At 43.6% G+C, this 27,835-nt stretch overlaps 2 protein-coding genes across 2 annotated transcripts in view; both read right to left on the bottom strand.

Annotated features, from left to right (window-relative positions):
• Positions 1 to 111: 111 nt before the first annotated feature.
• DUS1L (dihydrouridine synthase 1 like) lies at positions 112 to 16,071 on the bottom strand. Its single transcript, XM_052808636.1, has 13 exons — positions 15,690 to 16,071; positions 13,189 to 13,297; positions 11,618 to 11,668; positions 9,754 to 9,866; positions 8,913 to 8,995; positions 8,638 to 8,741; positions 7,517 to 7,661; positions 6,788 to 6,884; positions 6,335 to 6,423; positions 5,387 to 5,553; positions 4,792 to 4,829; positions 1,621 to 1,696; positions 112 to 1,274 (listed from the first exon to the last, which is right to left on the bottom strand). Exons 1-13 carry the CDS (start codon positions 15,924 to 15,926, stop codon positions 1,123 to 1,125), a joined length of 1,461 nt encoding a protein of 486 aa, XP_052664596.1. The 5' UTR covers positions 15,927 to 16,071; the 3' UTR covers positions 112 to 1,122.
• A 4,015-nt stretch (positions 16,072 to 20,086) lies between these two features.
• Positions 20,087 to 27,835, bottom strand: part of FASN (fatty acid synthase) — a 44,609-nt gene continuing 36,860 nt past the window's right edge. The window contains exons 37-43 of the mRNA XM_052807556.1: positions 27,507 to 27,749; positions 25,812 to 26,000; positions 25,057 to 25,284; positions 24,374 to 24,594; positions 23,121 to 23,219; positions 22,158 to 22,409; positions 20,087 to 21,039 (exon numbers count right to left, since the gene is read on the bottom strand). Coding sequence (XP_052663516.1) covers positions 20,902 to 21,039; positions 22,158 to 22,409; positions 23,121 to 23,219; positions 24,374 to 24,594; positions 25,057 to 25,284; positions 25,812 to 26,000; positions 27,507 to 27,749 — 1,370 coding nt within the window. The 3' untranslated portion in view covers positions 20,087 to 20,901. The remainder of the gene's footprint in view (positions 21,040 to 22,157; positions 22,410 to 23,120; positions 23,220 to 24,373; positions 24,595 to 25,056; positions 25,285 to 25,811; positions 26,001 to 27,506; positions 27,750 to 27,835) is intronic.

Genomic DNA, 27,835 nt, shown 5'->3' with positions numbered 1-27,835 from the left:
TGCAGCAAAGATGCTCAGCCTGCAGCTGCAGGAAATGGCAGCATACTATGGAGCAGGGTCACTAAGCATGCAGTGAAGTAAACTGCATTCAGAAAACAGACCACAGGGAGATAAATTCTCAAAGCTGAGCTGAGATTTATTTATTTATTCTAGCTTAAGACAGGATGGCTTGACTCCTAGTTCTTCAGTCTCTTAAACAGCTGCATACCATTGCTGATTTAAAAATTTTTTTTTTTTTTTTTTTGGCTGCTGACATTCTTCACAGCATACTGAACACTGGAAGGCTACACTGACTGAGTGCCTAGGAGACACACAAAGCCCACAGGGAAAAAGGGTAAAAGCCTGGTAGGGGTCTTGCATGTATAGACCTGCAGCTTGTTTTGACACACTTCTCAGAATTTATTGGGTGGGAAGGAGAAAGAATGATCATATAAATAAGTATGAGACTTTGAGCAGGGAAAGGTTCATGGACTTGGTTCTGACTTAGTGTATAATTTCAGACAACCCTCTCTATTAAAATAGAGACTTCATTTTACCCTAACCTTTGGCTCATGGGAGACCATTAAGCTTTATCACACCGTATAAAACTAATAATTATGAATACAACAATGTGGTTACAGCAACATCTTATAGTTTTACATTCACATTTTCAAAGTAGTGCTAGATTCCTTTCTGCATTGAAAACTTGGCCTGCTGAAACTCAGACAAATGTGACACATTTTCTATTAGTGAAGAAGTCATTGACATTGCTATTTTTAGTGTGCCAGAAGGCTGTTCTAATACAAGACATTTATTCCCCAATATTAAAAACAGGACATGAAGGGCTAATGAACATACAAGAGGCAGATTATGATGGCAACTTACATAGGTTGCCCCCACCCCAAAATGCAGCATTTTCAGTCCTTAAAACACAGAATGAGAAATTTAATTGCATCCTTTTTATTTCAAATGCAGGATAATTCCCTGAGTAAGCAGCTTTTTACTTAAATAAAACTTTTCCAGAACTTAAAATAAACCTGTGGAACAAGTTCACACAGCTGACGGTGAGCTGGAGATGGCATGTTCTTTGGCCCAGGGAAGCAGAGGCCTGGCAGGAGTCTTTAACTATTCACTTCCAAAGCTTCACACTGCACTGTCACCAGCCTCCTTCAGTACAGCAGTCTCCCCCACATCTACATCTCCTCTCCGACTGATCTCTGGGTTTTGAATTACTCTTTGACTACTCTGCCATGAAAGGGATTTTTCATATTTGGTCTTAAAAAGTAATCCATGACCTGAAGAAGCAAGGATGCGGAAAAAAAACCAAAACAGAACAAAACAAAAAAACTGAAATGAGATGACTGCACTGGTAAACAGAACAGCTCATTCGTTATAGTTATAAAGAATGGGTCCTCATAGTCTGGAAAATATGCATCCCAAGACTTTGGAAAAAGAAGAAATATCATACACAGAAGGAAGAGCAGGCTTTTAAAATTGTACTATAAAATTTTAGACAGCTATGTACGTACATTTTAACACCCCCACCGTCCCCACCCCATAAACCAAAGATTAAAGTAATGAACATAGATGGAAGATGAGACATTTGCTCAATGACTTGTAAGGACAGTGCCACTTACTTACCTGGACAGTCTGCTGTCTCTTTGAATGCTCTTTTCTTGCAGCATCCTCGGCACATGTTAAACACACATTTATTGCCCTGGATTGGGATGGAGTTGTAAAGAAGCTTGTATCAGTGAAAATAAAATTATTGTTAACTATAATAAGCAACAAGAATACAGCTCTGCACATTCAGACCTTAGGAAAAAAAAAAAAAAAAAAAACCCATGAACTTGTAAATTAGGCAGTCACACAGTCCAATGAAGATGAGCGAGCTGATGTTATGGGGGGGGGTGGGTGCAGGGAGCCCCAGCTATCACCTGTTTGTACATAGAGAACAAAAACCAAAACAATTTCCACATTCAACTTGTGCAACAACAGTAATCTGTTGGGCAGCCTGAGTTACAGAACACAAGCAGGCAAGTGCCATAAGCACTTTGGAACAAGCATCGTGACATTTGTTGCAGGTGAGCTTGCTGTAGCTGTACGTCTCTGCAAAAGCAAAAGCAGTATGCTAAACATGGTGCCCGACATGCTTGCTACCATCTGTAGCTATGCCTAAAACAAATGTTACCACAGCAATTACTTCCCTACTTGCAGCTTAAAATATACCTGAGTATATATTAAAATATAACGTATGACCCTCAGGGGACAACTTGGCTATATGAGACCAGGTGTACGTAGCGCTTTGGCTCCCAGGGGCTTAGTGATCATTTAGCAAAGTGGGGTTTTGTTGTTTGGTGTGTCTCCCTCCACTGCAATTAAAAATTCCTTCATGTTTAGGGAGTCCTTGGTTGAATTTTGTTGTTGTTTTGTTTTGTTCTCCCTCTGTTCCATGACATAGCTTAGAAACATATAATCGGGGGGGGGAAGGAGGAGGGGAAGGGGAACAACAAACCAACCAAAACTACAGGCCCAGTCCCAAGATTTCGAGGGCTGCCTGCAACATTACAACGATATAAGAACAAAACAAAAATGAGACTAAGCCCAGCTTCAGACAGTCATGGTTGATGCACCAAGCTGTGTCACCTGGATTAGCAATGAAACAGGATGGATTTGAAAGCAGGCCAGATGAATGCTCAATGTTTTCCCAATAATGAGCACTGCAAGAAAAACATTTTCTTCTGTAGCTGCAGCTCCAAACTGAGGCCCAGCTGGCTGGTATGTCTAAGGTGCTATAACGGGATTACAAAAGAGAGCAACACTACCTGCATGTGCCCCTGTCTCCCCACCCCCACAGATGTAACTAGAACACAAAATTATTCCATGCATCTTACACCTGCTTGTATGTCTGCATGCACAGATATATTAGCAGCAATAAATCTACTCTGCTCATTCAGCTCAGCAACATCTCCCTGTCAAGGAAACAGCTATGTTCCCCAAGAGAAAACGAACAAAAAACCCCTGAACAAAAAAAAACAATTAACTCTTCAAATATCAAATATTTGAAGTTGCATATATAAAGTTTCAAATATATATGCTATACACAACCTGGAGAACAGCTGGCTTGTTTAACATTGCTAATGGTGAAAGTTGATGTTAATCTGCTAGCAAAAACAGAGCTGAGAATGACTAGGTGCTCATTCTTGTTCTGATGAAGGGCATATATCCAAAACCAACAAAAAAACCAGAGCTGCAGATTCCTGCCTGATACTCACTACAGACTATACTGTGATGATGTTTGAAGTATTTGTATTAGTACACCAATAACCATGCCAATTATTCAAATTCTCAATCCTTGCAGTAAAACATCCCACCACCACTAACCCTAGTAAAAAGGGTTTGGTTTTCAATTTCACAGTAGAATGTACATAGGTAATTACTGGACATTTGGAGATTTGTTGCCAAGAGATCTTGGGAAGTTCATCTAACTCACTCAACTGTCTTAGCAAGAAATAACCTCAGCAGCAGTAAGACTGTACTTTTTTTGGAAAGGAAGGCAAATGATCTCAAAAAAACTACCTACGTTAGTGATTTTTGTGCAGCACCTTCACCTGAGAGATTGGTTACAGTTAACAGTTAAGAGGCTTTTGCCTAAGTATGGACTTACCTGCCCTGCCCCCATATCATCAGGACTTGGTATGCATGCATTACTGGACCCTGGCATGGACCTACCTCAGGATTTAGAATCATAGAATGGTTTGGATTGGAAGGGACCTTTAAAGACCATCTAGTCCAATGCCCCTGCCATGGGCAGGGACATCTCCAACTAGTTCAGGTTGTTCAGAGCCCCGTCCAACCTGACCTTGAATGTTTCCAAGGATGGGGCATCTACCACCTCTCTGGGCAACCTGTTCCAGTGTTTCACCACCCTCATCATAAACAATTTCTTCCTTATATCTAGTCTGAATCTGCCCTCTTTTAGTTTAAAGCCATTATCCCTTGTCCTGTTGCAACAGGCCCTACTAAAAAGCCTGTCCCCATCTTTCTTATAAGCCCCCTTTAAGTATTGAAAGGCCACAATAAGGTCTCCCCACGGTCTCCTCCTGGCTGAAGAACCCCAACTCTCTCAGCCTTTCCTCATAGCAGAGGTGTTCCAGCCCTCTGATCATTATGGTGGCCCTCCTCTGGACCCTCTCCAGCAGGTCCATGTCTTTCCTGTGCTGAGGACCCCAGAGCTGGACGCAGGACTGCACGTGGGGTCTTACCAGAGCAGAGGGGCAGAATCACCTCCCTTGACCTGCTGGCCACTCTTCTTCTGATGCAGCCCAGGATACAGTTGGCTTTCTGGGCTGTGAGCGCACATTGACAGCTCATGTCCAGCTTTTCATCCATCAGTACCCCAAGTCCTTCTCTGCAGGGCTGGTCTCAATCCCTTCATCCCCCAGCCTGTATTGATACCGGGGGTTGCCCTGACCCAGGTGCAGGACCTTGCGCACTTGACCTTGTTGAACCTCATGAGGTTCACACTGGCCTGCTTCTCAAGCTTGTCCAGGTCCCTCTGGATGGCATCCCATCCCTCAGGTGTGCCAACCGCACCACTCAGCTTGGTGTTGTCTGCAAACTTGCTTAGGGTGCACTCGATCCCACTGTCTGTGTCATTGATGAAGATATTAAACAGTACTAGTCCCAATACGGACCCCTGAGGGACACCACTCCACCGATCTCCATCCAGACATTGAGCCCTTGACCACTACATGGTCATTTAATTTCCATTTAATGGAAATGCTTTAATGGACACTGGCACTGACTTACCTTAGGGTTTCCACATTGATCACATTTCGCATATTTGGCTGGAAAGAGAGAGAGAGAGAGTGTCCTGATTTCAGCAATGGTATTTTTATGTGGAAGAAATAAATTAAAAAAAAAATCAGGATCAGACAAAGCTTGGCACTTTTCTAGCCAGAAAGACTCTTTTTGAAATAAAAAATACAGTACCTCAAAGAACAGTGCAAAGGTAAAGACACTTTTGACTTAAGTGCCCCTAAGCTAAATCCAAACAGAAAATTTTAATCCTCAAGTTAAGTGTAAAAGAGGAGGACATCTGCTTGAAATACATGCGAAATTTCAATTTCAAATACTAGTGACTGCCACAATTTAGTTTGTAAAGCATTTTGATCTTAAAAAGAAGCTTATAGTGGATCAGTGACCTACTTCTTTGATCCTTGTTTTCTTAACTAATGAACATAATTTGAATCACATTGCCTACTACCAAAATTTCCCGATAATCCCTCCCTCTTCTTAAAGAAGTTTCTACAACTACATAAACAAGGAAAATAAATAGTGGCAATTTATGTCAAATGTGATATCAGCAAGTTTCCATGCATTTATGCCAATAAATGGAACTTACGTTTTAAAGATGGATCAAAGCTTTTATTTGGATTTCTTAACTTCTTTTTTTGTTTATTCTTTGACAGAAGCTCAGAATTTCCATCTTCCTCCTCTTCCAGAGCACGTTTCCCTCGCACCCCTTTTTCAGTCCCACTGGCTCCATTCTCCTTGCATCTCTCCTTTGGCCTGAAACAGTGAATATCATCATAAGTTGGCTGAAGGGAAGAAGTAGGTGTTCCCTGGCCACTATTCTGGTTTACAGCAATCTGGGTAAACTGTAAACCTTTCTATCATGGCTAAATTACAAGGAAGCATCATTGACTTTAGACGTGGAATAGAAAAACCTAACTTTTTTGTTAACATTGGCTGTTAATAACAGACACACTGTCAGATATATCAGTTGGAAAGTCAATGAAAGTTGGCCAGTTAAATTAGTGAGGCACCTGTTAACCTGTTATTCCCAGGTTTTACTTAAGTATTTACTTAAGTATTAATCTTGACATGCTCGTTTTCTTCAGCCCAATTTTCACAACAGAAAGGGAATAAGGTATCTGAAAAGCTTGTCCATACAACACAAGCATCCTTTATCGAATACAGTTCAGTTCCCATCTTTGCTACCCTGGCAGTTACCAGCAACATACGTGTTACATGTAACAATAAAGTACTGTCAGGTAGCATATTTGTTGCTCATCAGCTTCTCTTTCTGAACTGCAGTGGAATTCTTGGTTTTTACTTTCCAGAGAGAGAAATCTGAGGAGGATCTAAAGGAGAAGATGCATATAATGAGCAACATCCCCTGAACAAAGCAATAACCAGGAAAAAACCAAACCAGAATAAAAATAATCCAAAGTATTCACTTATTTTCAAATGAATGTAAGCTCCTAGAACAGAACTGGATGGCTCTGTACTGATAGTATGGGTGGGAAAGGCCTATGGGTACCTGTCCATGTTAGAATAGATAACTCACCCTGGCCTGATGTATGGCTGACAGATCCAGTGGAAAAAAGGCAACCCTTCTTTTGGCTTTTCTCCTTCTTTCTGATTAGCTATTTCTTCCTGCAGCATAGAGTTACAGTCAGTTTACCTTGAGTTCTCAGGAAATACTCTAAATAATACTTCAAACTCCAGGAAACCACAAATTGGAATTTAAACTAACAGTTACTGACAGTTAAATATAGGCAAAAAACCTCTACTAAGACAGATGAATTGAAGCAGATTTGTAACTCCTAAATCAACTTTATCTCATGTAAAGCTGTTCAGGCTTAAGGGGCTGCTACTGTAGTAAACTACCAATATTGAGGTTGGTAAGCCACAAAGTTCCAACGAAGTGACTAACAGACATCAACTGCATGACATACATGGTAAATTCCCACCAAGTGTGGACAGTGTTGTTCTGGGAGATTAGGGCCCATCTTGGTACCTGGCATCGTAGTTTCAGCTCCCTGTTGACATCTACAATGCCCTCTAGAGTCTTCACTTTTGCTAATTCTTCACGCAGCTGCTGGTAAACTTGAAGCCTGAGGCAAATCCCAAACATCAAGTCATATTTATTCATTATTGCTAGACTGAGGAGATCAACTAAAAATGTCTTTATAAAAGCTTTTTATAGCTTTTTCTTGCTGCACTTGCCTTTGGTAGAAGCTTATCTTCTTTCTTGTAAGTCCAGAGAAAAGCACACATATCTGCTCCTCTTTTCCAAATAAATACTTGGCACACAACCAAGGTACTTCTTTGAGATAAGCTAACATGAATGTACAGTGCATCAGCTGCTCCTCAGTAACTGCCCATGGCCATGCTCTTACTCCACAATAAACACAAGACAGCTTGCCTCACAATGAACAAGGAGTTAGTTAACTCATGTTTGCCATAAAGTGCATGTGTGCATATGGGCAATTACCACATGGTAGCTGATGTGCTGTGAGCTCACGGCCTAGCTTATCTTGTGGTAACTTGTTCGTTCCCCATGCCCTGTTTCCCGGATATGCAGTGAAGGGTAAAGGCCTCAGCCAACATTCTCTCCAGCCAAGTCCAGGAAAGAAAACTTTGCAGCATACTAATTCTGGCCAAACAAATCCTTGTCCAGAAAAGCCAGACACTTGATAAGCAGGATGAGCCCTGAAAACATTAAGAGTTCTCTGGAGATACTCACGTGTGATGCCAGAGCTTGAAGAGATGAGCCCTAACATAAGACAATGGACAAGGGTACTTCTGCACTATCTCCAGATACTCCTCAGCCATCTCCCACACCAATGGGTTTCGGCCCTCAAACAGGGCTGGGTTATGAAGATTACCTTCTAGGGAATGAAAAGAAATACTCAAACTTTCATTTCAGGATTGAAACAGAAAACAAATTCTAGACTCTGGAGCTTGATCAGCTCTGTTGTGATTCTACTAGCCAGTCACAAACACATTACTCATGTACTCACAAAGAGGAACACAGGGTCCATAAAACTCTAGCCTGACCTCAGGATACTATATTTCACTATACAATTCTTAATTAAGCCAAATAGCTCATATTTAATTAAAGTACATTTTCCAGAAAGGCATCCAATCTTGACACAAAGACAGTAAAAAAATTAATAAATACAGAAGTCGCTGCTTTTGTTGCCCAATGGTTAAATACTTGGATTAACGGGTGTCTCACCTTATGTCTGTATTCACATTTGTCTGGCCTAAGTTTACAGATATTGCTTCTCACTATGCTTTTCTCTACTAGCTTCACAAGCCTTTTGTTAACCAGTATTTTCTAAAAATAAGATTCTACAACCCCCCCGAAAATACGTTTTATTGCTTTAACTGCGCGAGTGATGGGAAGCTTTTTCTGATGTCTATCCTAGCTCTTCCTGTAGGAAGTTATGCCAGTTCTTTCTTGTGCCAACCCAACATGAACCATCTGCAGGAATATGAATCAGCAGACGCACTTACTGCATCCACATCCACTCAAAAACCATTCCATTGATTAACCGATGTCATGAAAATACTCCAGGACAACAGGAGTCCAATATGCCTTTGTCAAGTAATTAGATTTGAGCTGTCCACTCAATGTACTACAAGTCCAACATAACAATTCTCACAAATCTTCAGTGATTCCTGGTCCTGGTCAGAGATGGCCAGTATAAGAGGAGAGAGAATGGCCACTCAGCTTTCAATCAAAGCTGTTCACCAAGTCAGTCTGATGTAAGCTTTGAATAAATGTATATAGGACTGCTAAGAGAGTAAGAAACAGTTCGTATTCTTGTCTATTATGAGTAAAAAGTTCATTTTCTTTACCTGCACTCATGACACCATGCACTCCTGTCTTACGGATACATTCTTCCACATCACTGAGACACTGGATGTTTCCATTTGCAAATACAGGAATGCTTACAGCTTTTCTACACCAGTGAATAAAACAGATGCATAAAATTGAGAATTAGAGTCAACCCAGAAATTCTACTCCTGTCACATAAATTCGTTTGCTCTTCAATGCCACAGCACACTCCGCTTAAAATCTACCTTCATAGCATGTTAGCGGAAATCCACTAAGATTGGTACTGCTCACTAACCTGACAGCTTGAATGTGCTCCCAAGATGCCACGCCAGCAAGCGGTCCTTTCTGTTCTTTAGTACGGCCGTGCACAGTCAGCAGCTAGAACACAAAGTGACATTTACCCTTCATGTGTATGAACCACTGGAACAAATGCAATGACAAAAATTTCCCTTCACCTCATACACTTCATGGATGCCGCTGAATTCCCACTGCTATTTCAACAGTGCAGGGACTTTGGTATCACAGAAAGGTATCAGCAGCTCACCTACCATGGCATGGTCTTGGGCTTCTTTCAGCTTGCTATTCCACAGCATGACAAGATCGTATCTTGGGAGAACCTAAAGATATCCTATTGCCATTGGCTCCCATTTGTGATTCACTTTGGAATTTGTGATATATTGATCTGGCTTACTCCTCAGCAGAAGGCCCGAATACTTTCAGTACTGGCTCTAACTACAGACCGTCTCTTCCAATTTAACTGGAGTTAAATCCTAGAAGGCTGCCTATTTCTTCACTAGTCATCTTTGATACTGTTTTTTTCTACAGCCCTGTGGATTTCATGCATTCACACTGCCTCCTGCTGCACTATGTTAGACTGAGATGCTCAACCACAGTGAAGGATACCACACTATGCAGTGATTACAAGAGAGACTCTGAAATCATGATGCCTTCCATATCATACTATTGACCTGCTGCCTATGACTGCAAATACATACAATCTCTCTGCATCCCACCTTCTCTGTCTGTAAAACAATGTAGCCTCTTCATCTCCACAGTACACCAAGATCTGGTCATCAGATGCTTTACATAGAGACACGTGTCCAATGCAACAGTACAGGGAGCAGCTGCCTCCTTACCTGGCAGCCAGCTTTCTCCAGCATCTGTGCATACTTCACTGTCTTGTCAATTTCTGGGAAAACGCGGATTTTGCATGTGATGGGAACAGAGAGCTTCTCGTTAGCCAGTAAAACTGGGAAAGATTGAAAAGACAGGTAAGTGGGCTGCACAATGCTATGAAAAGTGCCTACTGTCCTCAAGATCTGATACTGGGTGTGGTATGGAAAAAGACTGAAAAGTTAATGCTATGCAGTTCTCACAGCTTAAAACAATCAGCAATGTCCTCTGCGATCGTTATTGCATAGGTTAATCAAGTAATAGTTAAACATGAAGCACAAAATCTGGATTCTAACAAGAAGGCACAAAATAGTCAGCATTTAATAGCCCTAACTTCTCCACTGCATCAAACCTTCACTTTCAAGGACCACCCCCCTCAAATCTTGATCATTGATACAGGTTTACTATCATCACAGGCTATTGTACTCCTCCTACTCTGCCAACAACATTAACACTTGCTTGTCCACCTTTCCTACAAGAGATGCTTTGCTTCTTTCCAAACGATCACCCAAATAATCATGACAAGCAGAGTCTTGTCCATGGCAAGCAGAAGCTTATCAACTGAGGTAGGCTGTGGACCCAATTAAGTAGTAAATGTAGGTTACACAGTCAGGGTGAAATCTAGAACACCATGTTAAACTCCCATAATCTTTACACAGTGCACGGAATCAGAAAACTGCTAAAAAGAGAGCTAACAAAGACAACCAACAGGAAAACACTGAGCAGTGGCATGCCTGAAATTCTCTTTTCTTCCAGAGCTTGGATGTCTAATGTAGGAAGTCACCTGCTGTCTTCTAATCCAAATCCTAGGAGCTCTAATGATAGCTACTTCCTATCACCCTTTCAAAGAAGTAAGCAAGGTGTATACAGGTGCAAGGAGAAAAGAGTACTCCATCATTTTAAAGAAGGCTGGGGGAGAAGGATGAAGAGGAAGCTTTGCCCACCTTTTATACAGTAGCCTAATTCTCTTACTAGACAGCCTGGGTTCTTAACCAACTAGATGACCTGGGTTCTCTTCTCACCTTGAAGCTGTTCCAATTTGCATCTTTCACTCCTAAGTGCCCTAACAACCACATTACATGCTGGGCAGGTAAGCGCTGTCTTATCCTTCCAGGTTCTCAGCAGTGTCTTTGTGCCAAACATCATTCAAGATTCCCTGGACCACGGGGAATGCAAACAGAAGTAAGACTCTAACTTCACAGTTCAGACACTTGCTTTGAAGTGGAGTGAAGGCACATTCTCAGCTCTACACAATGACCAAAACCTTGCTTTTTAAATCAGTTCCTAATATATTTCTTAAAAAAAAAATGATACTGTTCACTATGCTACCGATAGCCTGAAAACATCCTACACAAATTAGGAGGAGAGGCATAACTTGCTATGGTGTGGACAGAAAGAGTATGCTGAATTGATCAGAAAAGGGCAACTGCGGCTTCAAGCAGAAACACAACTCCTGGCACCCGAGAACTTCAAAGTGAAAAAGTAAGGCACTGGGAGTTCTGCTGTTTCTAGAGTTGGAGAGCCACTAAGCCATCATTAGATTGGGACTTAACTGACTCGCTTTCACCTAAAGTCTGTTTCAAGCACTGAAGTCTTTTAGCAGATCTAGTATGAGTTTGTAGTGGGGTACCACCAAGTATCTTGAGTGTGTCACTGGAATACAGTAAGAAAGAAGAAAGAAAAAACCAAAACCAACACAACCTTCCCCAAAGAAACACGCTGTATCTCCTTACCCCCAAAATCCCTAAGCCTCCTCTCAATGATGAGTTCATCCCATTCCCTCTCAAAGTGAAGCCTCTCTAAAGTGACACCTCTCTAAAGACTTACTCATTCTCTGAAGAAGGTCCCACTCCTCTTGCAGAAATGCTCCGTAGTGACCTATAATAAAACAGCATATGACAGACTTGTACAGAAGAGTAAGATTCTGAAGTATACGACTTTCATAAATGTTCACATGCAAAGATCGAGACACTCATATGCCTCACTGGCAGAAACAGAATTGCTCTGCCCTGCCCAAGCTGGAAGAGTTGGATCATTCTGTTCCCCATGCCACCCTAGATTTACAGGATAAACAATGAATCCCCACACCCTACTTCACTGCTACTCCCTAAGGCTGGTGTGTTGACACTGGCAGCTCAAAGTCCAACTTTCAGGGGTTTATACCAGGTGTTTAAAAATTCCCTTCAAGATAAAACCTGATCAGATTGAAAGATCCATTTGCCCTTGTCCTGGTTTCAGCTGGGATAGAGTTAATTTTCTTCCTAGTAGCTGGTACAGTGCTGTGTTTTGAGTTCAGTATGAGAAGAACGTTGATAACACACTGATGTTTTCAGTTGTTGCTAAGTAATGTTTAGTCTAAAGTCAAGGATTTTTCAGCTTCTCATGCCCAGCCAACAAGAAGGCTGGAGGGGCACAAGAAGCTGGGAGGGGACACAACCAGGGCAGCTGACCCAAACTGGCCAAAGGGGTAGTCCAGACCATGTGACGTCATGTCTAGTATATGAACTGGGGGGAGTGGGGCTGGGGGGAACTGCCGCTCAGGGACTAACTGGGCATTGGTCAGCAGGTGGTGAGCAATTGCATTGTGCACCACTTGTATATTCCAATCCTTTTATTATTACTATTGTCATTTTATTAATGTTATCATTATCATTTTCTTCTTTTCTGTTCTACTAAACTGTTCTTATCTCAACCCACAAGTTTTACTTTTTTTTTCCAATTCTCTCCCCCATCCCACTGGGTGGGGGGGAAGTGAGTGAGCGACTGGCTGCATAGTGCTCAGCTGCTGGCTGGGGTTAAAGCATGACAGCCCTATACACCACTGATCATTTCCTATTAGTCTTTGAAAGACATCTTAGAAGAGGAATGGGCAGTTACTGAACAAATCTTTCCTCAACATCCTAACTGATCCAAAATTTTCAAACACTGGTTCTGGTTTTCAAACATAACTGTCTTTGCAATATATTTAAGGGATTCAGCAGGTGTTATCCTCTTATATACTAATGTGAATAAACTCTGCAAGTATCAAGGAAATAGGAGATGCTAAGTGCCTGCATGATATAATTTTAAATGCCGCTTTGCAAATTAGGCTGTTTGAGCAACTAAAATCAGAAAGAAAATCAAGCTCTTACTAAAAATACTTTTTCTGAAGGATAGTCTAGACACAAGAGCTGTCACTCAAGAGAAGTTGGAATTAATTATTAGTATATCTAATTTTTGCTTTAGGTACTACAAAGCATTACCTGTTAAAGTAGGTGTAACTAAGTCTGACTTCAGCAATACTGCAGCCACGCCCCCCCAGCCCAGGCTTAATTTGGTCCTCTTGATGTTTTACTGCCAACATTCACATTTGAAACATGCCATTTCTCTGTTTATCCAGGGTTCAGATTTGCACGTACCTCTCTTTGCAATCATTTGGGGGCAACCCAAATTTAGGTCTATGGCATCGCAATAATCCTGAGCCAACAGTGCTGCCTGGACAAACACTTCAGGGTCATTGGCACAGAACTGAGAAAGACAAAGAAAAGTGGAATAATCAGGCAATTGCTTTCTCAAGTACTGACAACACGTTATGACATAGTCATGAAACAACTACTTGCTACAGAAAATAGGCATAATATGCACAGTTAATAATAGCAAACACCATTTTGCAAAAAAAACCCAACAAAAACTGTGACACTTACCAGCTAAAGATCCTCAACCTTCAAATAACAAAATGAGAAAGATGAGCATTCAAGAGGCGAAGAAATATTTGTAGAATGTTTTACATGTAGTACCCAAGAATAAGAGGGAACAACTCTTAAAATGCCCTGTAGAACAAACAGCTGTAGCATTTTAATACATAAAGGTGGTGCAGAAGAGTTACCTGTGGTGTCTCTGCATCTTGAGACAATTCAAACTTTGTAGATACCGATAAGCACCACTGCCTCTAAAATTAATTCACATTAATGTGGAGTGTGAAATAGACACATCGGGCTGTTAGTCCAATGCTCAGACTTAAATATAATTAATATTACATTTAAAGCACAGTGCACAAATCAATTTATTAAGAAAAATTAGGTTAATTTGAAGCTGCTTTGTTGAAGAGGACAGAGCCAGACTATTCTTCTCATTTATGCTTTTAAACAGATTTTCTAAAATTCATTATTAACAAAAAAACAATGTCATCACATCTTTAAATAATATGGATTTAAACTCAAACACATGTGAGCAGAAGGTGTTACTTAAACCCTACAGCACTACAGAAATTATGCCTGATACCAACTAAAACCAGAAAAGGCATTTGCTTTCTCCGAGATTACTGAACACTAGAAAGCCTCCAACCAAGCCACATCAGTGAGGATTTTTACACAGTAAACAAAGCCCACAGAGCAGGCTGGGCTCAGATGTACCTCTGCCTAATCTATTTCCAAGAATCTGTGACCAAAAACCACGCCTGCCCAGAAATATTGCAGAACTCAGTAAGGATTGCTGTACTGGGTCAATCCAAAGATTAATCTAGTTAGTTCTGTGCCTTATGTCCAATAGTGGCCAGTGGGAAGAAGGATAATACAGCAAGCTCACAGTAACTGACACTCTTCAGGTAGGCTTGCCCAGAACACACAGCTTACTGAGCTGAAGATCTGTGTTCAGAAGACTTATAGCTTTCCAAGACTATTTAAATTTCTGCCACCTGTATTTTTCTGTGGCAAAATAAACTACCTCCCACGGAAAAAGAATATCCAAAGCTGTACTGAGACAGACCAAAGGTCCACCTCATCCTGCTCTGATAATGGTCAACAATGATGTCTAGGGAACAGCAGAAGCTGGAAAGCATCTTCAAGGACTTTGGAAGCAGAAGTGGTGTTTCCTGCACCTAATGATCCTCAAAAGGAGCTTTCCTTCATTTGCTTTCTAAACTCATGTAACCTTTCAGCATCCAGTACATCCCATGGTAATGAATTTTACAGTGTGTAACTATCGCTACCCCTACTTAATACTCGTTTCCCATTTGTCATCTTCAAGCCAGTCACACTTTCACAGACTTCTCTCCCCTTAGTCAGGGAAGACACTTCTCTTCCAGGGTGAAGAGTCCTCCTCCATTTAACTGCTCCACATGTGGAAATCATGCCATTCCTCTGCTCATGCCGACCGTCTTTCCCTGCATTATTCTCCAGTTCCACAGGCCCCCCCTCTCTCTCTTTTTGGGAGAGAAGTACCTGAACCTCACACAGTACTCAAGAAGCAGGAGCAACACAAGCTTAAAAGCGTGTCCTATCTTCCTTGCATCCTTCTTCTATAGCTAAGCACTGAGCTCATGATTTCAGAGAACTACTGAAAAAACTGTGATCCCCCTGAGCGGTATTGCCCCAGATCTTGAGCAACCCTTGACTCTAGAAGACCAGCTGCAGTCTCTCTCTAAAGAGGAGGTGTAGAGGATTGGAACCCGGTGAGAAGTCTAACGCTCAGGGCCCCTGTGGTTAAGACACCGAATCCTCTTTGCTAGACAAGGGATGAACAGAAAAACACGCTTATCTTCATGAGCCGAGTACTGCTAGCAGCATTTAGGTGAAGAAAATGAGATTTCTGTCACCCTATTTCTGTCAACCTCTTTAAAATCTGGGTGAGACCGGCTAGCTTGAGGACTCACGCGGATCTGGAGAACGTCTGGATTTGTTAACACAAAGGGGGTGGACGACGAGGGCGAGGGCGCATCTGGCAGCGCTGACTTGCTTTTGCGGCGCTAACCAGGAGCGCACCGCCAGGTGAACGCCGGGGAAGCTCTGCCCGGCAGTGCCCGCCGCCGCGCCCGCTGCTCGGGCTGACCGGGCAGGCGCCACCGCCCCCGGGGCGCAGCGGGCGGGCCGAGTCGGGCGCCGGTGGCGTTTCCCGGCGGCCCGCCGGCCGTCGCGGCGCTCACCTGCACGATGAGCGGGCGGTCCTCGGGACAGGCCTCGCCGTAGAGGTTCTCGCGGCGGTAGTTGGCGTCCCTGAGGAAGACCTGGGCGTGCAGCATCGGCGTGTAGCAGAGCTGGGCGCCGTGGCGGCGGCTCAGCAGCCTCCAGGCCAGCTCGCTCTGGTCCACCATGGGCGCCACCACGTAGTGGGCGCTCCGCAGCGTCTCCCTCCAGAAGGCCTCCCCGCGCAGCTTCGGCATCTCCCGCCCGCCCGCCCGCGCAGCGCTGCGGCCCGCTGCCACCCCGCGCCGCCGCCCCGGGGCTCGCAGCCGCCGCCTGAGGCCCGGAGGCGGGCGCGATCGCTGGGCCCTGGCGGGGCGCCGAGGCGGCCGGACGGTGCCACCGCCATCTCGCTCCGGCCGGCTCAGCGGTGCAGCCGCGCGCCGTCCCCTCCGGAAACCACGGCGCCGCCAGCAGAGGCCGCGCGCGGAAGAGTCCGGGCAACGGCGGGGCTGGCGCGCGAGGGGCGGAGGCCGCGCTCCCCCGGTTTCCCGTCGCGGCGGCGGGCACCGGCTGGGACGCTGCGGGCCCCTTCCGCGGCGCCTGCCGGTGCTCGGCCCTCCCCCCGCCCCGGCCTCGGTCCGAGGCCGTGCCCGCCTGAGGGGCGGCTGCCGCGACGGCGGAGGTGGGCGGCCTCCCCGCCGGCGAACGGGCGCGGTACCGCGGCGCGCGGAGCTGCCCCGCGGGCCGTGAGCCGTCACGGGAAGACCCGGCCGTGGCCGTCAGCCGGTGCGTGGCCCGCGCAGCGCGACGTGTGCGGCAGTAGCCGGCCTTCCCCTGTCCCCGAGCCCACCCTGAATCCCGCTGTGGCGGGCGACCCGCCCACCCTCCCCCACTTGAGCGCGCGAGGCCCGAGCAGCATTTTTGGTTTTGCACTTCGGCCTCTGTCCGCGTCAGATGCCAAGGTGAGGCCGTCGTTGAACGCCGCAAGAACTCGGACTACGCGAGGGGGTCTCGCCAGTCCTTGATGATCAGGGCAGAGAGGCGGAAGTGATGCACCTGACTGAACTGAAAATAGCAACACCCACGACAAAACCATTCATTCTGCAGCATTTTATAAAGCTACTGACCACCACTGGGATGAGCACAGTGGAGGATTTCCTCTTCTCAGATGCCAGTACCTTCCAGAACATCCAAAATGCTGCATCTCTACTCCAGTCAAAACATGAGTGTAACTTTAGTCACAGGGCTTTAGATGTTTTTTCTTCAAAAGGGAAAAAACTCCAAATTGTTATATGCAACAAAGCACCTGAGCCTCAGCAGGGTTCCACACATAGGCCAGTCGTTCAGTAAGTCTGTTGGAGCCTGTCCATTCACAGCCTTCACAATTCAAGGTCACTGTCAAAGCCTACATTTCTTTCTCCCTCCCCAACTTCCTAGCACTTGTGGCTGTGAGGAACTCTGCTGCAAGAAATAGCTAAGCTTCACACTTTTCTGATTCTTTTCCACCATCTTCCACTACCTTCCAGAGGCCTAAACAACCAGTTCTCCTCTTCTAAATACACAGCCTCTCCAACCCTCCTTCAACACTCTCATTTTGTCTTATGCAGCTGCTCCAGGTTTGTTTTTTTTTTTTTTTCTTTCTTTTGACCCCGATTTGCTGGGAATGTGTCTGATCTTCAGTTATGGTAACTTAACTAACTGCAGAAGAAATAAATACCTGCTTCCTTTATCACTACTCTACCCTAAATCTTTTGGGTTTTACTTGACCTCCATCTCGGCACCAGAAAGCTTCTCTACTTTTGCTGTCTGATAGTGCTGTTTAAAGGCACCAGTTCTGTTAAACTGTGACCCTTCTTGCATTTTTTTTAGCTATTGTTGTTGGCGAGAGGTGTATTTCTTTTGCCTCAGGAAGGTGGTAGAATAGAAAAGAATAGCTTTAATGCTGATGAATGCATGTGCTTATTCTTCCTATTAAGGCTATATTGCAGATTTAAAGTCTACTGCCCACCATTTCAGCATACCAGTGTGAGTTTGTGAGCCTAAGTAAGTTTATAGGGCCAGCAGGGGACCGTGTTTTTCAGTGTCAAGGTTAAGACCAGCATGGTGTAGAGAAGCCTGTGAGAACCTAGCTGAAAAGGAGGATGGAAAGCAACTATCAGTTGACAAGAGACTCCCACTTCAATTTCACATAGAAGGATAGATGTGAAGGACTTTGCTCCTGCCCTTGTCTTCTCAAAACGAGCAACTGCAGTATGTGATTTTGCATTATGATACTATTGTTTTAGCTATGTCTATCTGACAGACTACTGAGAAACAACAAGCAGTACCAGCACTAATAAGGTCTTTATTTTTGGCACACTGTATTCAGCAGCCAGTTACATAATGGGTTACAGGGCAGCAGCTTGTAATTAGACAATTATGGGGGAAAAAAAAAAAAACCCAAACCAAAACAATTTTCTGCTTTTCAAATAACAACCACAAGAACATTGAGAGCATAGAGGCTATAAGAATTGTTGAAGAACTTCTATTACTAAACCAGTATCTTCAAGCTTTGCTTAGATGAGACCATGCACATTCATATTTATACAAAGAACTTGTCCAACTCCTGCTTTGACAGCTGGAACAGCATTAGTCCTTGCTCCCTCCACATAGCCCATTTAGACTTGTTAAACACTTTAGCACAGAACTATTGTACCTGTTTGCTTAAAGTTTAATCACTCCTTTCTTTTTCCTTCTAGGTTTTCAATACAACCAAGGCAAGTAGGATTTTTTCAACTTTTTCAGGCTTACCGCAACTGCCAGTAGTTAAATTTAAAACAAACCAACCAACCAGTCTACATTTGCTTTATGTAGCATCCTGTGCTAGGACGTGCATGTATAGTATGCACATATGTCCAGTTCACATAGCCACTCTTCAGTATTAGATTCTTTGCAGCTGTAAGGCACCTCACCCTCACACATTACCCATTTCCCTCCTTCCGTTACCACCTAACACCTAGTCATCATACCTAACAACTTAATAGCATTTATACCCATTGCCTATCTAACACTCCCAACGACCTTGAGGTAGATGCTATTAGTCCCACTTTACAGATGGGGAAACTGAGGCAGTAGCATTAATGGCTTGTCCATAACCACAACAATGGAGCCAGAATTAGAATTTAAGAGTTTCCACTTCAGTCTTGTGGGTGTGTGGTTTGGTTGTATCTAAGGTACCAAAATCATGGCAACAAGAAGCCATGCTCGAGAATAATACATCTTCTTTATTATTGTTATTATTTCTACAGACTCCAAATCAAGATATGCCAGCAGCAGTTTTTGCTTTATACCAAGAAATGAGAGATTCCAGATGAAACACAGGATTAAGAAATGGTGGTAGAGAATAAGACAAAAAGCCAACCAGTGATCAATTCTGTTTAATACTAGGAAAGCCAAAGAGAAAAAGACACTCTTTAGACCAAAGGAGAAAAAAAAAACCACAAAAAAGAAAAAAAAAACCACAAAAAAGAAAAAAGAACAAGACTTATTTTGGAAATGCTTTAAGCTGATATTATGTTGGTTTTATTTCAAATTTCACAAAAGAAATACTTTTTAAAACTAAAACCAGTTAACCCAGCCACTATCAACAGAGGGTGGTATAAGCAAAAGACACTAGGTCAGAACCTGCAGCAAAGAGCCACCCATTCCTGTCACTGGAATGCTCCTGTACTACCAGGATACTTCACTGGGGGATGAAGAGAACTGGTGTTTTAAAGCAGTTCTGAAAAGCACAATAGCTCATCCTAGTTGGTGCTTTATTGCTACCCAGGTCTCCTCTGTATCATAAGTGTAGCAAGGATTTACTGATTTCGGAAAGGACAGATCCAGCATAGCAAAGGCAAGAAATTTTGTAATGGAATTTTATGCAAGTTTCCTTTAAAAAGGTACTGTATCTTAAAATCATACCATCAAACTGATTACTTAGCTAACTTATGTGGGGTCTCCATTCTCATTACTGAAAGGAAAATGAATACACAAGGCTTAAGCAAGTCCTGTGCTAAATAAAATATACAGGGGCTTTGGGTCGATGCTTGTATGTTTGCCTGAGCTTTGGTTATGGGAGAGCAGGGCTAGGAGGATTTGTTCAGTTACCATTGAAGAATTCTATTTCCCACCCCGTTCCAAATGTCTGGTTGGGTGGTAAGACTGGAGGTGGGAGGGAATAGGTAAAGCAATAGTCTTAATACTTTACTAAGGTTCTGATACAGCAGAGCACAGAACCTTGCACAGATATAAAGAAAGTACCTGCCTAGGGATAGGTTTGCCTGTTTTTGTCACATCCAAGTTAAGGCTGTTCAATACAGTGGCATCTGTCAAACCATCCGCCCTTCCCCCCCACCCCCCTCTCTCCTGTGGAGGGGGCAAGATGGCAAGTGGAGGATGGCAAGAACCCTCTTTTCTACCTTTTCCTTTCTGAACAGGGCAGGGCACTGGGGAAAAAAAGAAAAAAAAAAAAAACTAACAACCCAAACAAAAGAAACCAGACTGTTCCAAAGATGCACTTTTTGTTTAACAAATGTGCAACTTTGCCTTGTAGATTAAACCTTCCCCTCCAAAAAGGGATGTTTCTTTTCTCCTATAACCCACGATAAATTAAAACCAAGTAAGAAGTCTCTGGTTTGACACAATAAATACTTAGAATATATCAAATTAAAAAAATATAGTTACAAAAGCCTCAATGGAATTCTCTTTCTGACCTAACTACAGACAGATTCTTCACAGACAAAAGGTATCTCCGAAATCAGCTGCAGCTCCTCTCCCTGCTCACTGGGCTTGGTCAACAAGTGCTATCACACACCCTTTGGAATACTGTTAAGACAAAACAATATAGAGCACAAGAAATCTACTCCTAAATTTGTTTTTCATACTGCCAAGGGTGTAGGAAGCAACCATCAGTGGGGAACCTCATAGCAGTGCAGAGTGACAGAGTCACAGCACTAGAGTAACACAGACAGGGATAGTAGGGGAAAACAAAGCATAGGAAGGGAAGGAGGAAAGAGAACCCATAAAAGTGGGGAAAGGAAAAGACGAGCAAGAAAGTGACAGAAAAAGACCAATCAAGTTCAGCTGGACTTCCCAGTTCTGGCAGCAGAGCAGATGAGATGTTGAACAACAGGAAGAGTTCCTTGGGGTCTGTCATAACAAGGAATGTTGTTGGCATTTTCTTCACCATTGACAGTAAGTAAGCAGAAGTTAACCCTCTCTGACACTGACACGTGGCTCTGCCAGTGAGCTGTGGATGATCCCAATAATTGATTCAACGCCATCTCCCTCCAATAAGGTACGGTGATCCCCTTCAATAATATGGACAGATACTTTCCCATCGCATACCTGCATAGATATAAAAAAAGAAAAAACTTTACATTCACAACATACAACCAGCTGATTATCTAGCTATTTTGGGTTTATCAGTCTTCTAAGTTACTTAGTTTACACCACTGTATCAAACTCAGTTGAAAACAGCACCTGTTTTACTCTGACACATTTTCATAGATCAGCTGCAGGGCATGGTTTGGAACAGTGTTTTAAACCACAATAGTTTGACAGCCTGGCAGGTGATCCACTCAAATATAAGCTGGGCAGGAAGCAAACCAACCTGATACTAACAGAATAATTTACCTACAATATCAAAGAATAAATGATAAAGTAGCTACTTCCAAGCCCTTAAGAAAACCAAATAACTCTCCCCTCCACCTAATCATTCTCCCACCACCATGGATTTTCCTTTAAGGTCATTATGTAACTTTAATAACATACAAGTTAGCCTGAAATCAATAATGAATGTAAGTTAGAAGCCTGAAGGGATAGGAGATGCCAGAAGCAGGAGGGCAATTCTGAAAATCACTTCCTTTTCCCTGGTATCCATACCATAATGTAAGACACTTGACCATTTTATGTGAACAGGGGCTAAAGAACAGTGACCTTACCTGGACTACAGGCCAAAAACTTAAGTTTTTTTAGGCCCACAATAAACCCACGTACTAACTTATAAGTGGTCCACAAAAGGTAACTAAGAAAAAGCTGCCTCTATATTGTCAGAAGGCTGACACTTGCTCTTCAAAAGTCTGCCCTCAGGCAGTAGACAAAAGCTAGTCTCCTTTCACTGTAGACCCCTAAAAGTTACTTCTGTCAAGTTACTCTCTCTTAACATCTTTATTACCAAAAGTCTATCTAGAGAGCTGCAAGAATCAGCTATAGAAAACACTTATCTAACACAGCGGCTAGACCTTCTCCTGGCCCTCACTACCCTGAGAAAATGCCTGGAACCAATCAACTCATTTGCTTTTGGGGACTTCTAATTCTTGTTAGAACACAATAGCTGCAGAATGATCATTTCTTTCAGGTTGGTTTCATCCCTTCTCCCTCAGTAAGGATGATTTTCTATGCTCCTCTTTATCAGTGGGAGATAAAGGAAAACCTCAACAGTCACCAGTAGGCCTCAGACTGACCTCTGAGAGTCTGTAGTCTCCACCCAGACCTTCTTCATATTCATTGTGAGATTTTGCCCGCATCAGCGTCACATTCCCATGATACTTGGACTCTGGTATATACTTGTCAGCAGCCTTCAGTTTATGGTAAAAGGAAGCAGCAGCAAAACTGAGTGCTTCACGATTGATGTTTGTATAAATCTCAGTTATCAGGTCTGCAGCAGCATTCACACGAGCCTCCAGATCTTTCAGGGGCAGAAGAACCTCCAGCAGCTGGAAATATTAACATGTTGTCGTGGTTTAACCCCAGCCAGCAACTAAACACCACACAGCCGCTCACTCACTCCCCCCCACTCAGTGGGATGGGGGAGAAAATCGGGAAAAGAAGCAAAACCCGTGGGTTGAGATAAGAACGGTTTAATAGAACAGAAAAGAAGAAACTAATAATGATAATGATAACACTAATAAAATGACAACAGCAATAATGAAAGGATTGGAATGTACAAATGATGCACAGTGCAATTGCTCACCACCCGCCGACCGACACCCAGCCAGTCCCCGAGCGGTGAATTCCTGCCCCCCCCCACTTCCCCGTTCCTAAACTGGATGGGACGTCACATGGTATGGAATACACCGTTGGCCAGTTTGGGTCAGGTGCCCTGGCTGTGTCCTGTGCCAACTTCTTGTGCCCCTCCAGCTTTCTCACTGGCTGGGCATGAGAAGCTGAAAAATCCTTGACATTAGTCTAAACACTACTGAGCAACAACTGAAAACATCACTGTTATCAACATTCTTCACATACTGAACTCAAAACATAGCACTGTACCAGCTACTAGGAAGACAGTTAACTCTATCCCAGCTGAAACCAGGACACATGTTTTTTTCCCATTAGTCTCAATATCTGAGAATCCGTCTCCGTTAAAAAAACAGACCCCTCTTCTGCAACACAAAGAGGTATTAAAAAAAACCAAACCAAAACATTACCTTATTGTACTCAATGCCTGTAAACTGCTGAACAAAGGCACACAATGCTTCAGTCTCCAATGCAGCCTCATTTCCTTCAGTCAGCTTGGCTCTGTAGCTCTGGAAAAGAGAAGAATAAAATGCAAACATGAAAGCAATATGCCTGATCTTGAATGTTATATAAAAACAATTACAGAACAAAGGGCTTTGAACTGGGAAGGGGGGGGGGGGGGGGAGAAAAAAGACAGACTGAAGCTTGAGGTGGGGGAAGACGACTGTCGTGGTTTAACCCCAGCCAGCAACTAAACACCACGCAGCCGCTCACTCACTCCCCCCCACCCAGTGGGATGGGGGAGAAAATCGGGAAAAGAAGCAAAACCCGTGGGTTGAGATAAGAACGGTTTAATAGAACAGAAAAGAAGAAACTAATAATGATAATGATAACACTAATAAAATGACAACAGCAATAATGAAAGGATTGGAATGTACAAATGATGCGCAGTGCAATTGCTCACCACCCGCCGACCGACACCCAGCCAGTCCCCGAGCGGCGAATCCCTGCCTCCCACTTCCCCATTCCTATACTGCATGGGACGTCACATGGTATGGAATACACTGTTGGCCAGTTTGGGTCAGGTGCCCTGGCTGTGTCCTGTGCCAACTTCTTGTGCCCCTCCAGCTTTCTCACTGGCTGGGCATGAGAAGCTGAAAAATCCTTGACATTAGTCTAAACACTACTGAGCAACAACTGAAAACATCACTGTTATCAACATTCTTCGCTCTGAACTCAAAACATAGCACTGTACCAGCTACTAGGAAGACAGTTAACTCTATCCCAGCTGAAACCAGGACAACGACCCCTTGAGGACAGATTAGAAAGCAAATCTGCAGGTGGCAATTGCCAAGAGCCTAGTATCCTCTAGAAAGTACAATGAAAATGGAAAGGAAGGCTTAAGCAAGGTTTCCTAGCACCCCTACACAAGGATCTTGTCTTGCAGGCTCCAGGATCTTCCAGAAGACATACTAATATGATTTATCATAGCAAGAGCAACATTTTTCTCCTAGCCCTTGCCAGTTAATGAAGACCACCCACCATATGCTTACACTCTTCAGTCATCCCTAAGCATTCACTGCCTACAGCTGTCTCCCAACTCCTCTGTTAAGAAAAGTCTGCCAGCTTTTCAGATGGCTCATATCTAGAATAGTAAGCTCCCAGAACATGAGCCCTGATGACACAGGATGGTCCCCAGACAGATTTGCTTTGTATCTCTTACCTGGGTGTATGCTGCCACAAAGGAATGGGACCCATCAAAGAGGAATAGACTGTTGAGTGCATGGGAAGCATTTTGTTGTGTTTGCAGTTGAGAGCACATTTCAAAGGCTACACAGGCACCAAAAGAATATCCAGCAATGCGGTAAGGTCCTTCAGGCTGTATCTGCTTCATACAGTCAATGTAATAGGCTGCCAGGCTCTGTATGCTGTCCAAGGGAGCAGCTAGAACATGGAAGTGAGTTAGAAACAGACTCTGGTGAAAAGGCACTGGCAGAGACAATTACGTTTTCATGACCTCAGAAACAACCCTGCTGGAAACATCCAGGTTATTTTGAAGGTAAGTTTCTAAATTGTGGTTAGCAACTTACATTTTGGACAAGAAATAGTACTGTTCCTGCTTTCCCAAGACAGGTAAAACAGCATGCCTTGTTTTTCTCCTGCATGCTATCTGCTGGCAGGGAGTCAACACAACATCCAATTGTTCCACTTCCCCATACGTAAGCTCTTCAGTCTAAGCTAGTACTTCTCTTGTTACCTGGGGATGTTTGACATGACCCTATGCAGACTATAGGTACTGATGCTTGATCCTCCTAGTTTAAAAGTCTAGTGACAAAGCTCTCTAGAAGGCAACTAAAATTCAGAATATTATGTTTACAAATTCAAGATGCTGAAGAACTGAGATACCTTTTGTGCACTGGAACCCATAGCAGGGCATATGAAGTCTGGAGGCAAGAGTGTAGAAAACTGCAATGGATCCTTCAATGGGGTGAACAAGGAAAAGAGGGCGCTCTGTGCTCTGAACATCATTGAGACGGGTGATTGTTGGCCCTTCTGGGTTCACCAACAAGTTGTTCAAATCTAGTTTTGGAGGTTTGCTGGGGCCTGTCTTCATCACTTGGGATGGCTTCAGCTCTTTGAAGGGAAGAACACCAGACACAATTAGATTCAGGATCAGCCTTGGTTACTTAGCCATAGTCCTAAAGGAGAATCTCAGGGCTGCTCTGGATTAGTCCAGAGCTGACTACATCATCAGGGCACAGACATAGGCATCTTCCTATTGTCAGCTGCTCTGCAGCAACTTCATATGCTTTTAGCTTACAGTAAGCATGACATTACATTGTTTACTCATTCCTCAGGCAGGTAAAAGGTCTCAAATTACATCCTGCACACAGCAGCTTATGAGTACTCATGCAGGCAGATACTAGCCAGGCAAGAAAGCAGCTTTCATGCTCTTTCTTATACCCTGCCCCCAGAACTGGTAAGCCTGACCCAATGGTCCATGCACTTCAGTGATACGTCTGTCACTTAAAAGCCTTTCAACTATAACCTTATTTCATGATTTGATAGAGGTTTATGTCACTAGAGACAAAAGCAATGGATTGGGAGCTTAATTGTTTGGACTCAGGTGACCAGTAGCAACCCTAACCCAGACACTATACCCTCTGCTGTCCTGGACTTGGAAGAAAGTTCACGCAGTTTGTTGATTGTAAGGAGTCGAATTTCTCTCATGGTCATAACGATGTCATAGTCTCTCTCCAGTGTCTGGCGCACCTCCACACCCATCAAGGAATCCAAGCCCAAGTCTGCCAAGGAGCTCTCAGCATTCAGACTACTCACATCACGGACACCTGAGAAAAAACAGCACACTAACAAAAGGCCGATTTCTTTTTGGCTCTAGGCCTCTGTAGCAGTCTTCTCAACTTCCTTCTTTCTCCTAAAACCCGAATAAGCTACAGCTACAAAGAAATTACCTTTCAGGATCACTTAACACTTTCACAAGTCACCTCTTCTACAACCCACAACTGGTCCTATGGGATCTAGTCTTTAGAGTACATGTTAAATGTGCACAGCTTTATGACAGGGGATGCATCAGTCCCAGCTAAATAGCTGTGAACATTGTCATTTCAGCTCTAGACCAAGTTCGTAACAGTCAGCTAGAGCAATTTCATACTGGAGGCTCTAACTGAAACTGCAGTCCTAGACCTAACGCAACTAATCCTCAGCTACAACGCGAGATGAAACAGTTACCAGTGTCAATGATGGTCGATTGCAGCACTTGATGTCTATTACATTGGAGGAGGATGTGGTCCCTCTAGTCTTCATCACCTCTTCTCTTTCAACCTTCACACTGTTCAAATCTCTCACCCTTTCCTTACTTGTAAAATACTTCTCATAACACTTGCATCTACAGCTCTTCCTCCCCTCCTCCACCTTGTGCTGCCCCACGTTGCCACCCTTCCCACCATTAGGTTTCTTATTAACTTCTCCCTTTGTTGTCTTCACACACTCTCTCCTTCCAAACTAACCCTACAGCTGGTACAATTTCCCAGACACTTTCAAATGACTTCTAAAAGCCATGTCTGTTCTCCAAGGTCAGATTTGCTGCCAGTTGCTGCACACAATTCCTTAAGTAATACTCAGGAGGCTGTCAATTTTTCAGCACCTCTTTTGTTAGAAAACAAAGGATCAGTACACACTTCCGTCTGCAAAAGAGACAACTGAAGTGGGACGTAGAGTTGACAGATTATTCACTTTCAACACAAGAACAGGGGACACAATGGTAAAAGGAAGCAGGTTCAAAACACATAGGAGAACATGGCACTTCTTGTAACACACAGTTAAGCTATGGTTACTAGATGTTCACATGGGATGACAGAGCTGGTAAGAGAATACGCTACCAGTTAGTCACTAAGTACATAAAAGCTACTTTTTGCAGCGTGGGCACACCCCAAGGTGAACCTTTGAAAGCTGGAATAGTACTCAGAAAGTTAATCATGTATTTGCCATATTATGTGCTGTCCTAGAATTTTGCTCTTGGGGGCTCTTCTTGTTGATTCTCTGTTTGGAGAAAGGCACCAGTCCAGTCTAAACAAAACACTGAAGCATGTGTGTGTGTGTGTATATGTAAACACACTAAGGGAGAAAAGCCCACACTGAAGAACCAAATTGATTATTGGAGAGAAGAAGCAGTATAAAGGGAAAAAAATAAACAAACAGTCCCACAACAACAACACACCCACACCACAGGAAATCGGGAGGAGATGCTGAACAGAGCACCTACAGCAGCACCACTGCTTTCCAAAAGCATTGAGATGGTAGACACTGCCCAGCAGTACTTGTCTGAAAGCACTTACCCAGGATGTGTGCAACAGCTTCTACAAGGTCCCGTTGACTGCCTCCTTCAGTTTTCACAGAGACCTTCTCTGCTAGGACAAAACTGGACATGACAGGATGAGGTTGATTCAGGAAGATATCGAGCACCTCCAGGCACGAGCTGATTTGCTGGGGAATGGTTCCCCCAACTACAATCTCTCTGTTTCCCATTGTCTTCAGAAGGATACCCACATCACCAATGGCTCCCCATTGGATTGCCAGGCCTGGAGAAGAAATTGGAAGAAAGAACACACTAGGCAACTAACTAAAGCACATGGCAGCAACAAAAGGGAGTTAAAAAAACCAGCTA

This window comes from Harpia harpyja, chromosome 14 (genome assembly GCF_026419915.1).
Source record: "Harpia harpyja isolate bHarHar1 chromosome 14, bHarHar1 primary haplotype, whole genome shotgun sequence".
NCBI classification, from domain to species: Eukaryota; Metazoa; Chordata; class Aves; order Accipitriformes; family Accipitridae; genus Harpia; species Harpia harpyja.
This window is presented reverse-complemented; position numbering and strand designations above follow the sequence as displayed.